At 35.8% G+C, this 14,652-nt stretch overlaps 2 protein-coding genes across 3 annotated transcripts; both read right to left on the reverse strand.

Moving 5' to 3' along the window:
• Positions 1-313: 313 nt before the first annotated feature.
• LOC125610058 (probable xyloglucan endotransglucosylase/hydrolase protein 26) lies at positions 314-2,048 on the reverse strand. The gene is made up of 4 exons (XM_048781736.1): positions 1,798-2,048; positions 1,605-1,705; positions 1,305-1,498; positions 314-869 (listed from the first exon to the last, which is right to left on the reverse strand). The coding sequence occupies exons 1-4, from the start codon at positions 1,967-1,969 to the stop codon at positions 458-460; spliced, it is 879 nt and encodes a 292-aa protein (XP_048637693.1). The 5' UTR covers positions 1,970-2,048; the 3' UTR covers positions 314-457.
• Positions 2,049-3,616: 1,568 nt separating this feature from the next.
• On the reverse strand, positions 3,617-6,572 carry BNAC01G09610D (protein SPEAR3). Of its 2 annotated transcripts, none has more exons than XM_013814362.3 (6): positions 6,271-6,572; positions 5,932-6,161; positions 5,526-5,600; positions 4,306-4,379; positions 4,073-4,148; positions 3,617-3,923 (listed from the first exon to the last, which is right to left on the reverse strand). In XM_013814362.3, the coding sequence occupies exons 2-6, from the start codon at positions 6,157-6,159 to the stop codon at positions 3,831-3,833; spliced, it is 546 nt and encodes a 181-aa protein (XP_013669816.2). In that variant the 5' UTR covers positions 6,160-6,161; positions 6,271-6,572; the 3' UTR covers positions 3,617-3,830. The 2 variants fall into 2 exon arrangements, with proteins under 2 accessions (XP_013669816.2, XP_048637696.1); XM_048781739.1 differs by having other exon boundaries at positions 5,932-6,197; positions 6,271-6,338.
• Positions 6,573-14,652: the final 8,080 nt, after the last annotated feature.

Raw genomic sequence — 14,652 nt, forward strand, 5'->3', positions numbered from 1 at the left:
AACTTACACGAAAATATATAAAATGGGTAAACTAACAAAATAATATGCATTTTATAAAATAAAAATGATGTAGATACTATTCTTAATTCAATATTATTAAATGTTACAAATATCTTAGTATAATTTATAATTGTTTGTAAACTATATATAAAAAGGTCTCGAAATATACGATTTCTATGTAATATTATATGTTAATAAAAAACTATTTGACATACAATACTTTTTTTTCCTTGGATATTCTCTAACATTGGATAAAATTGTTTTAGATTTTGACTCTAATCAGGGGTTTTCATCTTTATATTGGAGTTTTAAGTGAAAAGAACAAACTTATCCTTGTTTATTATATAAATGGAAAATTATAAATGAATCAACACACAAGACGAATTCCACACAAAGAAAACATATTACGATTGTAAATCAGAAAAGGGGAAAATATATTAGAAAAAAAAAACTTTGATTAGAATTGTCTCTTGGAGCATTCGGGAGGCATGACACCTTTGAACCTGTTAGTGTCCTTGCAGTAATCATAGATCATGAAGCCAGATCGTATCTTTTGCATCCTGTCTATTTGCGATCGAGTTAGCTGGCTAAACGACGGTGAAGTCCACCAATTAGACTTGATGGTTGGGTCTGCGCATTGCTTGATGCTAGCCGGTCCTTGCCACAAGCAAGTTCTTGCCTTGTACCTACGGCCCTCAGCGACAAACGGTGCTTGTGTCCAGTTTGTCTTCACTCGACCTCCTTGTGTCGCCCAGTCGTCTGCGCTCCATAGACTCGCAAACACTTTCATACCTTGCTTGTTTGGGTATGCGACTCCTTCTTTCTCGTAGTTCCTAAAAACTCTGATTGGAGTTCCATCCACGAACCACCTATATAACAGATTTTACATAATGTAAATTAAATATGAACAACGATGATACAATAGATACGTTGATTAATCTCTCCTATAACGTTTTTATTTCTGGTAGTAGTATACTGTATGATGTCTGACATGTATATGTAGTATAGAACTATAATTACATTTAGTTATCTATGTAAGACTATAAAGAAAACATGCAATCATTTGGATTCTAAGAAGTTCTTTTGGGATTTTAAGCATGATCATAAAGTATGAACATAAGACAATATTATCAAGAAGTGGGTACTTCAATGTTTACATGCATCAAGAAAGAAAGTATCTGCTCTATACTTTCCTAATCTTAATTATGCTTTTTATGTAGTATTTTACTGATAAAAGAAAAGTTCTTAGCTTTGTCTGGAGTGTTTTAAAACTTAAGACACGACCCCAAGTCCTATTTACTTACACAACTTCAGATGGGTTCCAATGAATGGTATAGTTGTGGAAACCATTGGTCGGGTTAAACCATGGTTTGAATTGTTGCTCGCGATCTCCTTTCCCTTTAGCAAATATGTTGGTGTGGATCGTGTACGGCTCGCCAGTGGAATTCCCTAGGAACTCAAAGTCTATCTCGTCGTGTGCAGTTCCCGTGGACGACATCTAATTTAAAAAAAAAGTATTTATCATTACTCTCATTAAAAAAAGAAAACATTAACCAACTTTTCACGAATAATTTCGTAATATCGATTTTAAGGCGAAAATTTACGTAATAAGCTGCAACGGTTCCAGCAGAGTTTCCTGGCACAAGTTTGATAAGCATTTCTACAGTTCCGAACAAGTGAGCCACCTTTGAGCGAATAGCAGATCCTTGAAAATAAACAAAAAGAAAATTAGTTTTCACGCATTTATATATCAGACTCTCACATAATATACGTCGATGATATTATATTACAATATACCTGCAGATTTGTCGAGGACAAGTCGAAGGTTGCCGTTGGTCGTTCCAATATGATGTTTACCCCATGTAACAATAAAATTCTTGTCGAAGTTTGCTTCCACGAATGTACGATCTAGAATCGCTAACGCGGCCACCAGAACGAAGATCAGCGTTTGCACTCGGAGACCGGCCATTCTTACGAATTTTGAGTGTTGTATGAAACACGTTATAAATTGGTATTCTATTTGATCACCATTTGGCTGTGAGGAAGGCTTTATTTATATATAACTTCTAAAATTCGAATTTCTGATGTTTGTTCAAAAAGAATATTAGTTTTCGACGTGCAGAGAATGAAGTATGTATACATTAATTGAACAACATGACAATTAAAAAACATTTTCATGTATATAAGGAAATGGCTATGCTAAAAGGGTACATTGAACTAGTTTTTTTCTTAAATTTTTTAATGACCACTATGTGGATTTTGATAAATTTAAAATTGATAACAAAAATAGAATAACATGGACAGTGTTAGCTCACGCGGTTGTGACAGAAGCCGAGGAATAAACGTGCGTAAGACTATACTAATGGGGTCGATGACCTTGTCATCAGCTTCTCACTTCTCTTATTCCAGTCTCCAAATTATTTTTATTCCTAATCAGAGTTTTACAAAAATAATTTTGTAGGCATATCACGTATATTTTTATTCGTAATCAGAATTAGGTAAAATATGATTCTTTTTGTACTGTAACTACTTAATTTAAATAACCAGGTTTGATCAGTTTTGGTACCGCCAACATTGCACGTTAGATAATGGTGTTGTTTATGTCGTTGGTTATGTTTACTTCCTTTGAGTATCGGACCCGTATATAGCCCTTCTGGACAGGCTAAACGTTGTCGCGATCGTTCCAGCTGATCAGACTGGCCTAAGCGGGCTGGGTCCATTGAGTTGGCCATCTTACAATCTTTGTTCTTTTTGAACATAGCAGAGATTGGAAAATAAAATAATGTGTCTTTTCTTTTCAAAAGCAATATTATTTCGGCCATGGTAAGCTTTAACATTGGAATTTGTAAGCTTTAACATTGTAATTCTTCATTCTGATTATTCACATTCATAAAGGACTAAATATTTAAGACATAACAATAACGTGTTTTAAGTTTTTTGTGATAAAAAATAATCAAATCTAGCTAGTGATCAATCAAGAATAACTTTCGGTGGGGTTGATTAGTATTGGAATATTCGTTTATGTTATATTCACAATAAATCTCGATCAATGGTAAATAGACAAATATTGTACGAGACAAAGTTTGATAATGAGTAAAAGAGAATGTTGATCGCGTTTTTGATAGTCTTGTTCAGAAATGATCATGATTGTCTATTCAAAACTTTTAGTTTCATTTTCATTTCTTGTCATTATTGTTCAGTGCCACCAGTCCCTATCATTCCAAATAATTTTACGCTTAACCGAAGAAGCCAACCAATTACATAACAATGAATTTTAATCATAATCAGAAAAGAAAGCAGTCAACACCATTTTTATGACGTTGTACCATTGTTGGCTCTTCTTACAACATCTAATCATATAAAAGTATGACTAACATTTAAATTGATCCGAACATACTTTTGTCAGGATTTTGTTTACTTAATTACGGTACGTAAGTATGCTCACCATCCTCTTTTGTTTTTGATGACAAGCTCACCATATTCTTCCCTTACGTAATTTGAAGTATGTGCTAATTACACAAGAAAAAAACAGGTATACAGTTTTTAGCTCATGATCTTCTGTCTTCTTATTAATAATTCCATCTACTGCATTTGCATGGCTTAGCAATATACGGAGATGACTTTATAACTGCTTTGATTTGTATTTGAAACTTATGTTGATTTACAAACATACTCTTTAGAAAACATAGCATCATGATATCAAAATCTGATTCCCAAAAATCAAATGAAATCAAATGATGACCTAAGTTACATATTATTTCTTTCTAAGTTGCTTTGAGTGTATAACAAATCCATGGCCTCATTGAAAATAACATGAGTTCATACATTACTCAAAGTGACAATCTCAACTCCAAATCTGGCTCAGTTGCGTCACTTGTTTCGAAGTTCATCTGGATACCCGATCCCAATTTATTTCTCTGGTCCTATATCATTACGGAAAATCATTCAGAGATCCATATATTATTAAGCCCTAATTTTAAGACGATGAACGCAGATGATCATATCAAATTAAGTTGCATTAAATATCTTGACACAATATATATATATATATATATATATAGTACGTACTAACCTCATGTAAAAAGTGTCTGGTTATGTTAGGTTCAACAAAATGTTGGCTCTCCAAGATGCCGTAGTTGGGGTTCCAACTGTACACATGTAAAAATCATTAGCCTTTATTTATATAACACATAAATCTATTATATATATATATATATGTGTGTGTGTGTGTGTGTAAAAACACCATGACATATAATTAAATATTATACATGTATTTATGAGCTAGTTATAACAATGTGTACACACCTTGTTGCTATGTGAGGCTGAGCATCTCTGTATCTTATGGGTGTTCTCTCGTATAGATCATTACTTGCATTCATCTGCAAGATCGCAAATAGAATAATGAAAAAGTGCTTTAATAAAACATTGTTATATATTATTATTTACCTCGAATTTAGTTAAATATATTTTATTTATTTGTTTTCAGTTCATGACTACAGTTCATAAAAATAATTAGAATTCGGTATGAAACTTGTTAAAATTCCTTTTGTTTGATAGTTAGAAAACATGATAATTCTTCTTTTTGTAACTATTTTTTTAAAACATGATAATCACAATTAAAGATTTTGCGTATTATAAGATCAGATGTTTGAAAAGAAAATGATTTCGAATTCAATTAAGAATCTGATTGAAATTTCTTATAATCTAAAAGATATGCATTTAGGAACACCATGTGATGTGTACATTAGTTTGTGAAATCAATTAATGATATTATACTTAGTACCGTATAGACTGTGTGTATACATGCAACGCTTATATATATATATATATTAGGGGTGGGCGTTCGGGTACCCGTTCGGGTTCGGATCGGGTATTTCGGATTTTCGGGTATTTCGGTATAGAGGTCTAGAACCCGTTCGGGTATTTCTGTACTTCGGGTCGGGTTCGGGTATTTTTAGTTCGGATTCGGTTATTTCGGATCGGGTTCGGATATTTAGATTTTGAAAAAAAAAAAAATTCATTTCTCAAGTTTGTTGTATTTAAAAATATAACTTTTAGTTAACTAATTTTCTATTTTTAATAGATTGAATGGTTAATATATTTTGACATAACATTTTAAAACTAAAAAGGCATTAATTTAGTTTTTTTTTTACGTAAGTTTTTGTTAATTTTTGAAATAAAAAACTTGACATGCATTTTAAGTGATTAACAAATCATTTTTTCCGTAATTGTATGTATATCATATGAACTTAAAGTATGTGTAGTATCAATATAAATATTTTATATAAAATGAGAGATATAAACTAGAAATATAAAGTTAATTATACATATGTTCGGTTATCTTCGGATATCCATTCGGATTCGGGTATTATCCGTTCGGATTCGGGTATCCAATCTCTTCTTATTCAATACCCGTTCGGGTATTTTGCTACTTCGGTTCGGATTTCGGTTCGGGTTTTTCGGATCGGGTTCGGGTGCCACTTCGGATTTCGGGTGAAGTGCCCACCCCTAATATATATATTTACCATTATGTTTGGATGAAGGCCATAATGAGTTGATGATGGTATAGATGAATATTCTGCGTGAATCCTCACATCCTCCTGAAGTAGTCAATAAGATGAAACAAACGAATGAAAAATGCATCTAAAACTATATAATTCATCTCGATTTAAATATAAAAAATACTTTCTTGTAACTGAAAATTAAAATATATAAGCTTTTTGCGATAAATGATCATATGATGTTATGCTATAAATGCAAATATGGTTTCTTTCTAAACCTGTGCTTCAAAATCTTTAAAACACACAACAGATAAAGCAAATACGTTCTTGGATTAATTAACTATCATGGTTAATAGACTCAATACCAAAGTTAATTTTGATATTTTTTTAACGTTAGATTAATGAATCTATATATGTGTGGAGTTTTTACCTGATCATTATTAGTTGAGGGATGATAAGAAGGATAAGTATTGAAACTGTTGCAGTTTAATTCGCTGTGTAATCTAATCTTCTCTAACTGCGCCACCCCGAGACCTCTCTGTGGCTGCTTAGGCTTGTCAGAACCATTCTTGTTCTTCCCTCTCTTTGCCGGAGAAGATGTTGGTGAGGAAGACGAAGATCCACCCATTTTTGGTCTCCCAAAGAAACTACTACCCATTTCTTGATTTATACACCGAAGCAACTGATAATCAATACCTAGAGAGAGACAAGATTGGTAGAGAGAGAGAGAGAGAGAGAGACCCAACAATATGTGTGTATGTGTGTGTACCTGTGGGGTTGGTTTGGTTAGCTTTGAGCTGAGGAATCAAAGAGATGTCCAATGGTGATCTCTTCTTTATAAGACTTTTTTTTATAAGATTTTTATTTTATATTTTAAGAAAGAAAAAACAACTTTTTTGGTTTGTTTTAAAGATCAGTAACTATTGCATCGCTGGATCAGATTGTGTCCAGATTTCATTAGATACGTCCCATACACACACATACATACATTACATAGAATTTATGCCCTTATTTGATTTCACAATTAATTCTGACAAAAATATATCATTTAATAAATAACAATGATTGTGTGATATTTTAATCATGATTTATCATATATTTTCCTATTTAAATCGTTTTTGAATGACTTCAAACACAAAAGACTACATAAATTAAAAAAAAATATAGGATCTTAATTAATACAATATTATTCACTAGCTAACGGGTTATTTCAGTATTTTCATGTATGCTATTCATTAGCTAACAGTTTATTTCAGTATTTTAGTAAATGAGGGGTTTTAATAAAAACCAGTAAACCACATAATAATAGGTTTGTATATACAATATCAGTATTATATGATAGCAAAAAATATTATAACTTGGGCTTGCTTTTCTTTTTAAATTAATTATAAAATGCTAAAAATTCTTTTAGTTAAAAATATTTCATTTTTACTATAGTGTTTTTACCTTGTCCTCATGATATATCGATATTACTTTATTAAAATAGAAATTGTAAAGCTTTGATGGATATGTTAAATGATTAGAGAATGAAATCACAATTTTGAAATCTTAATTATCGGGCTATACTAGAGATGTACAATTAAAACCAACAATTACCTGGCAAATAGATCTAAAAGCTAAAATAGATAGAAAAAAATCCTATTGTACATTTTAGATATTCATATAAATCTTAATCGAACAAAACATCTATACACATACACCAATTAAAAACATTTATGCGTAAGAAAATACTTCTGATTAACTATTTCTGATTACAGTACTACGTACAATCCAAAACTCAATTCGCAATATATAATTATATTGTAAATTCTGAAACTGGACCAGAAACGGATTTTTACTAAGACACCCATAGCTTAAGGTTTGACCATTTGTGTAATATTTTGTTTACTTTTTTCATGCCGCATCATAACTTTCTCAAAGTATAGTTGTTTTATTATTATTCTGGTGTTGCATATATAATCATTAATCTTGTATTATAAATAAGTGTGCTGGCTGTAAATAAAAAGAAAAAAAAATTCTGGGACAGCGATGATTATAAATAGCTTTGAAATTTTACTTTTTTTTTTTTTGCCAAGGATGTGAATATCATATAAATATGAAAGAAGTTTGTAAACTTTACAAAAAACTAAAGCCAGACTGGGTGCACTTTGGCAAAAAAGAATAAAAACAAAGTGAAACCCATATGAGAAGAAGATTTTCTAGACATTTCTTAGCCATGATAGCATAAGTGTTTTGAAGCTCTTCTTGATTTTTTTCTTCCCCAAGATCGTGTCTCTGATGTTGCGGTCTATGAGCTTGTAGATCGTTGGAGGAGTTGAGGAGATTCCCTGGTGTAGGCGTTTATTCCGCTCTGCCCAAATGTTGTAGATAGTTGCATGAGCAACCAGCTTCTTGAGAATCAAAGGAGTAGTGGAGTCCTTTAGAGAAATCCATTCAACAAAAGAAGTCCAAGTCATGAAGGCTGAATGTGTATAGCCCAACCGTTGAAGAACCAGTTTCCAAATCTGTTCACTGATTTCACAACCCAGAAGAAGATGATCTCTTGTTTCCAGAGCTGAATCACAGAGACAGCAGCTTGTAGAAGTCCCTAGACCCCAGCTTGATAGTCTTACCCGTGTAGGCATTCTATCATTATGCGCAATCCACATGAGGAAGGCGTGACGAGGCGTGGCCATCTTGAACCATACACTGGTGGACCAAGAGACTAACGGTGCTCTGTTTCGAAGCTCTTCCCAAGTTCGAGAGGCAGAGTAACGAGGCATAGCATCACCATCAATAACCCAGTGAAACACATCATCATCTTGAGAGAGTGAAGGAAGAATAATACCCGTGAGATAAATTTGAAGGCTTTCTGCAGCAAGAGATCGAGCGCCTCTCAACCGCCAGCCATTCTCATCACAAGTATCAGCGACTGAAGCATATAAAGGAATGCAGAGTTCTCTAGGGCCCGAGTCGCCAAATAATTCAATCAAGCGACCAAGAGGCGTCCAAATGTCCCACCAAAAACTAATTTTCTGTCCATTCCCAAGATTTGCTTTCAAAAAGTTTGAAGCTATAGGGCGCAAGTTCAGTAGAGATCTCCATGTCCAAGATCCTGCCTTTTTAGCTTCTAAGCTCCAGAAGCTTTCATCTCCAATTTTGTATTTCCTGATCCAAGAAGCCCACAGTGACGGGTTTGGTGTATATAACATCCAAATAAGCTTTAGGCAAAGAGTCTTGTTCCACGTCTCAAAGTCCCTGAGCCCCAGTCCTCCTTCTTTTTTTGGTAAGCACACTGTACTCCACGCAATTTTCGCTACTCCTTTGCGAGTGATATTTCCAGTCCACAGGAAACAAGAGCACAGACTCTGGATTTGTTTGATGCATCCTTTTGGGAGAACAAACGCAGATGTCCAGAAATTTATGGTACCATAGATAACCGAAGAGATCAACTGAGCACGACCAGCATAAGATAGCTTCTTTGTAGACCAAGCAGTAAAATGTCCCTTGATTTTTTGGAGCAGTGGTCTGTAGTTGGAGATCTGCAGCTTGCGATGCATAAGAGGGAGGCCCAAGTAGCGGACAGGCATTGAACCGAGGTTGAACCCGAGACTAGTAAGGTCAGTAGTTTCAGCCTGATTCAAGCCTCCAACGAAGAGTTCCGTCTTGTCCTTATTCATTCTTAATCCCGACCATGTGGCAAATAACTCCATAGTATCAACAATGTTTTCAAGGGAGCTTTTCTCACCATCAAAGAATATCATAATGTCGTCAGCAAAAGCCAGGTGCGTAGCCTCAATCTCTGATGTATTGGGATGATAGCCAATGTCTCCTACTCTGAATTTTGCATTTAGCATTTGGGAAAAGACCTCCAAAGCGATAACAAAAAGATAGGGAGATAGCGGGTCTCCCTGACGCAATCCCTTTGTTCCTTTAAAATACCCACAAAGCTCTCCATTCACTGAAACAGAAAATCTGGTGGTGGAAATACACTGAGAAATCAGTTTCCGAAAGTGAGAAGGAAAACCGAGAGCCTCTAGCGTGTTCAAGATAAAATCCCAGTTGATCGAATCAAATGCTTTTTGCAGATCAACCTTCAGCATACATCGCTTTGAGATATCTTTCCACTTATACCCAGAGACAAGCTCTGTAGCTAACAGCACATTCTCAACCAGAAGGCGCCCCGGTACAAAGGCTGATTGAGAAGAAGAGATGAGCTTTGGCAAAGCTGCTTTTATTCTGTTCGCAAGAAGCTTAGAGGCTACCTTGTAGACAGTATTGCAACACGATATTGGCCTAAACTCAGTCATCTGATTCGCATTAGGCTTCTTGGGGATCAGGGAGATGATAGTCGAGTTCCATTGCTGTAGGAGACAGCCTGTAGTCAGAAATTCTTTGATCGCTGCTATCATATCCGTCCCAACCACACTCCAGTTCGCTATGAAGAACTCCGCAGGGTAACCGTCCGGGCCAGGAGCTTTGGACTTTGGAAGAGCAAAGAAAGCTGTCTGAATATCGAGATCGCTGAAACCTGCATCAAGGAGACTCACAGCCTCAGGAGAGCAACGAAGAGGCAGGAAAGAGGCGATAACAGAAGGAGAAGGAGCAGCTGATGAAGTTGGGCCGCCGAGAAGAAGAGTGTAGTAATCAACAGCATGCTCTTTTATGTCCTCAATCCTATCAATAATAGTTCCATCCCTGCCTAGCAGAAACACAATTTGGTTTTGAGCTTGCCTTGATTTAATTATTCTGTGATAATATGCAGTGTTTGAATCTCCATCGACAGACCATTGAACCCTCGATCTCTGCTTCAGAAAGGAATCCTCAGCCTTTGCTAGCACATGCCAACGGTGATGCGCATCTCTCTCTAAATTAGTAGCAGTAGGCGATGGGTTATCAAGAGAGTTTGCTTGAGCAAGACAAAGATCCGTGAAAGCTTCTTCAACCCGTTGCTCCAGATGAGAGAAGTGTTCTCTACTGAAGGATTTAATAACTCCCTTAAGCTCTTTCAACTTTTTAGAAACTCTTAGCTGATTAGTACCATGAAAATCCAAAGAGTTCCAACAGTTACCAAGGATCTCAACAAAATCCTCATGCTGATTCAGGTGAGCGAAAAATTTAAAGGGTCGTTTCTGCTTTGGCCTGTGTTGGTCAAGAAAAACACAGCATGGAGAGTGATCAGAAATACCCGGAACTCCGAAGACTCCAATAGATTCCGGAAATTGCTGGAGCCAAGCTGAATTAGTGAGAATTCTATCCAGCTTTTTTGACACATGTCCATTGGACCAAGTGAAAGAGTTCCCACAGTAAGGAAGGTCAAAGAGAGAGCATTCGTCAATGCACTCCTTGAAGTCCCTCATGCCCCGTGGGAAAGAGAATTGGTCAATCTTTGAGTGTTCTGAAGGATCTAATATTTCATTGAAATCACCATAGATAAGCCACGGGACGTTTACCAGCTGCGGAAGTGAGGAGCATGCTTCCAATTCTTGCCAAAGCGTGCGTCTCTCAATCCTGCAATTTGAACCATACACACAGGAGATTGCAATTTCATTTCTGACATTTGGGAGCTTCACAAGACAAGTAGTCATTTGACGTGAGCTCGAGATGATTTTGACTTGAACAGATGGGTGCCAAACAACCCAAATTCTTCCGATATCCGAGTGATCGTAATTACTGTGAAAAGACCAACCCGGTAGAATAGAGTTCAAAATAGCATCCGACTTAGGTAGCAGTACATGTGTCTCCACGAGACCACCAAAAATAGGTTTATTCTTCCGCATCCATTTCCTAAAACCCCTCCGCTTTACAGAATCATTTATTCCTCTTATATTCCAACAAAAAAGATCCATATATAAGAGGTAAAATTTAGAGGATTAAAGGGCCTCCTGCCCTAGCCTTTCCTTTTAACTGTTTCTTCATTCTTCGAGAAATGACTTCGATGTATTTATCATCTCCGTCACCCGGATCCTCATCACCCGAAAAGTTACTACCATCAGAAACATGACCAGATGAGATGGAGTTTTTTGAGGAATAAGGGGTTAAATCAACGACAAGGCCACCTTCAACCAGATCATTAATCTCGACAGCCAACGTCTGGGAATGAAGATTCACATGCTGAGAGTGGTGGCTGATAGGAGACACTGATCTTTGCCTGTTCTCCAAGGACTTCGAGCGCTGTGGAAGTGAAGGAGGATTAGTCCGTAGTAAAGGAGAATTAGCCCGAGCTGGAGTAGACCGCTCTGAGGGAATATCAGACCGTGCTGGAGGGACAGAAGAAGAGGCCGTCGCACCCTTGTTCTTATCTCCCACTGGTCTGTAGACTTTTTTTGTCTGAGAGACAATTGGTAGAAGGCTTTTTATAGGAGCCTTTCCTCTTGCCTTTTCGCGGTTATATCTCGAGCAATCAACCGTTAGGTGCTTGACAGAGTTGCAGAGAGTACATGTCTTAGGCGCATCCTTACAGCGGGAGATGGTATGACCGACTTTCTTGCAAAAGGAGCACAATGACGGCATGAAGGGGCTAGAAACAGATATGCGTCGAGTATCTCCACTCTCAAACCGTGCATTGACAAAGTTTGGGAGAGGCTTTCGAGGATCAATAACAGTGTAGACCTTTGCCACTTCAATGTCGATAAGTTGCTCCGTTGACGGATGAAGGCAAACAGGGTGGCCCACTATTCCTGCAATTTCTTGCAAAGCATCTTGGTTGAAGAACTGAAGCGGAACTCCTCTAAGCTCGAGCCAAACCGGCACCATCTCGAGCTCAGGTTTAACCTGTTGAAGGCCTGGAGACCACTTGGCTACAAACATCGTTTGCCCATCGATCTGCCAGAAGTTCTGAGCAAGGATGCGTCTACGGGCATGAGGACAGGGTACACGGAAAAGGAAAGCTTGATTATCCATCTTCGATACCGTGATGTCTCTACGGTGTTTACTCCAAATTCCATTTACAATTGCATGAACGGCACCCCGGGCAGGGGCGTCGTTGTAGAACTGACCAAGGATAAAGCATTCCCAGGCTTTTTTGTTCTTTTCAACAACTGCATTTGGAATGGTAACGCACGGTTCACCAGAGTCCAGCAAGAACGGCTTCTCCTTCGGTTGAAGTTTTATAGAAGCTTCCTTCACAAAACCTTTCCAGAGTTCTGCAGGGCTGGGACTCGATAGAGGAACAGTGGACTTTGCAGTGTAGATAAACACTTCCATAAGGGACTTGCTTAAAAAGCTGAAAAAGGAAAGCAATCGACCAATATATTATAACGTAAAACGACATAGATATAATTAATTGCATATTATAGTTTGATCAAAAGTCATTCATATTGCAGATTCAATAAATACTTTATCGATGCCCTCCTTGCATTGAGAGCCTCAGCAAAGATTAAATAATTTTTTCACTCCATTTATCTCTAAAGATCGATAATTTTTTTTTAATTTTCCTAATTTAAGTATGTTCTCGTAAGTCATTTGAGGTAATAATAACTGACAGTTGAAATAGTATCAACCAACAAAAAATATTACTAATAGTCTAAGAGTTCATTCCAATAAGTTTAATTATATTTTACTTTCTAATTCTAAAGACTTTGTCACAATATGTATACTTAACTAACCATTGTTTATAAGTAGCTTATAAGAACTTTCTTTAGTTCGGGTTGTGTGGTTGCTTTATACGCGAGGACGAGTTTTCGGCACTAGTACTATTAGACTAAGGATGCTCTATAAATATAAAACAATCGCCATCGATTAATTATATTAGCTACAATACAATTATCAATTTATCATACTATATTATCTGCCAAAAGAATACCAATTATAAATTGGAGTGTATAAGTATGTCGTGAATCATGTGATCCCCCGAACATCTCTCCTAGCCTTAGTAACTCAATAAATAACAATTAAGTAGCAAAGGGTCACATTTTTTAAAGACAATGAACTAACAGGTGTGTGCCACTTGGTAGGTCAGATGGTGACGAGTTAATATTCTTTCTTAGTAATGACGCCACTTTCATAGTAAACTTAATTTTTGAGTTATACTATGTTTAATACATCAATAGGTTTTGAGTGGTAATCATATTTTATCTAAAACAAATTATTGAGAGAAACCGTCCTCGGCCTCGATCTACCGGCGAACAGAGAGCTCTCGATTTTACTACGCTTTAATTTGATCAAATTTGCTACTAGAAAATCAAAACTCAGACGCCTATTAAGCTGCCATAATGCACAAGTGATACAAGTATCAAATCATATATATGCATATTTAAATTTAGATGGTGTGAAGCTATTACAACACTAGTAAAACCCACTAGATTATATATCCTGATAGCATGATACAATAATTTACATAGCATAGTGGAACGAATGTATACACCATAACTAGTTTATAATCTACGAAATAATATCTACCGTAGATTTCCTGCACATGCATTTTCCTGCTACTAATATTATTACACTGTCCATATCCTTCTTTCTATCTTTTTTAAATGGTGTCATATTATTTTCTGAAATACTTTTTTTTTATAAAATAGGGATCAGAATCAAATCTTGTTGATCCTCTTCTTACGTTGACAGCCAATCAAACATAAAGTTTCATGTTGCAAAATAATCCTATTATTTATATTTATCTTAATCATATTTTTAATTTTTGTTTGGTGTTTTTTGAGATGTAAATATCAATGTACTCGAGTTTTAGTTCTAGAGATTTTTTTTCCTTATATACAGGATAAAGATGATGGTAAATTGCATTAAGATAGGGTAAAAGATTTGTAGTTGGAAGCTTTTTTCCCTTTACATCTTAAGCTGACAATAAACAAGGCAATCAAAGTCTCAAAGTTAACTAGTACTAACATGCAAAACAAGCAAAAGATTAAACAACTAAAACGAATCAAGCAAAAGAAGAGTAACAAACAGTTAAGAAATAAGATAAAAAAAGCTGGAATAGTCGGAACTAACCATAAATAAGCATGAACAAGGATTAAGAAGATAAAGAGTAAATTTGAAGCAGAATTCCGGAGTTTTTTTTTAAAATATTTACTCTCTGTCGTAGTGTATATGTCTCGAGCAGGGGACAATATCACATATGAATTATGGACGCAGGGGCCTAAAAATAATTATCGTTTGTAACAAATAATTATCCACTGCTTAGATGTTTCGACTATATATGCACATTTAATTATTA

This window comes from Brassica napus, chromosome A1, assembly GCF_020379485.1.
Source record: "Brassica napus cultivar Da-Ae chromosome A1, Da-Ae, whole genome shotgun sequence".
NCBI lineage: Eukaryota > Viridiplantae > Streptophyta > Magnoliopsida > Brassicales > Brassicaceae > Brassica > Brassica napus.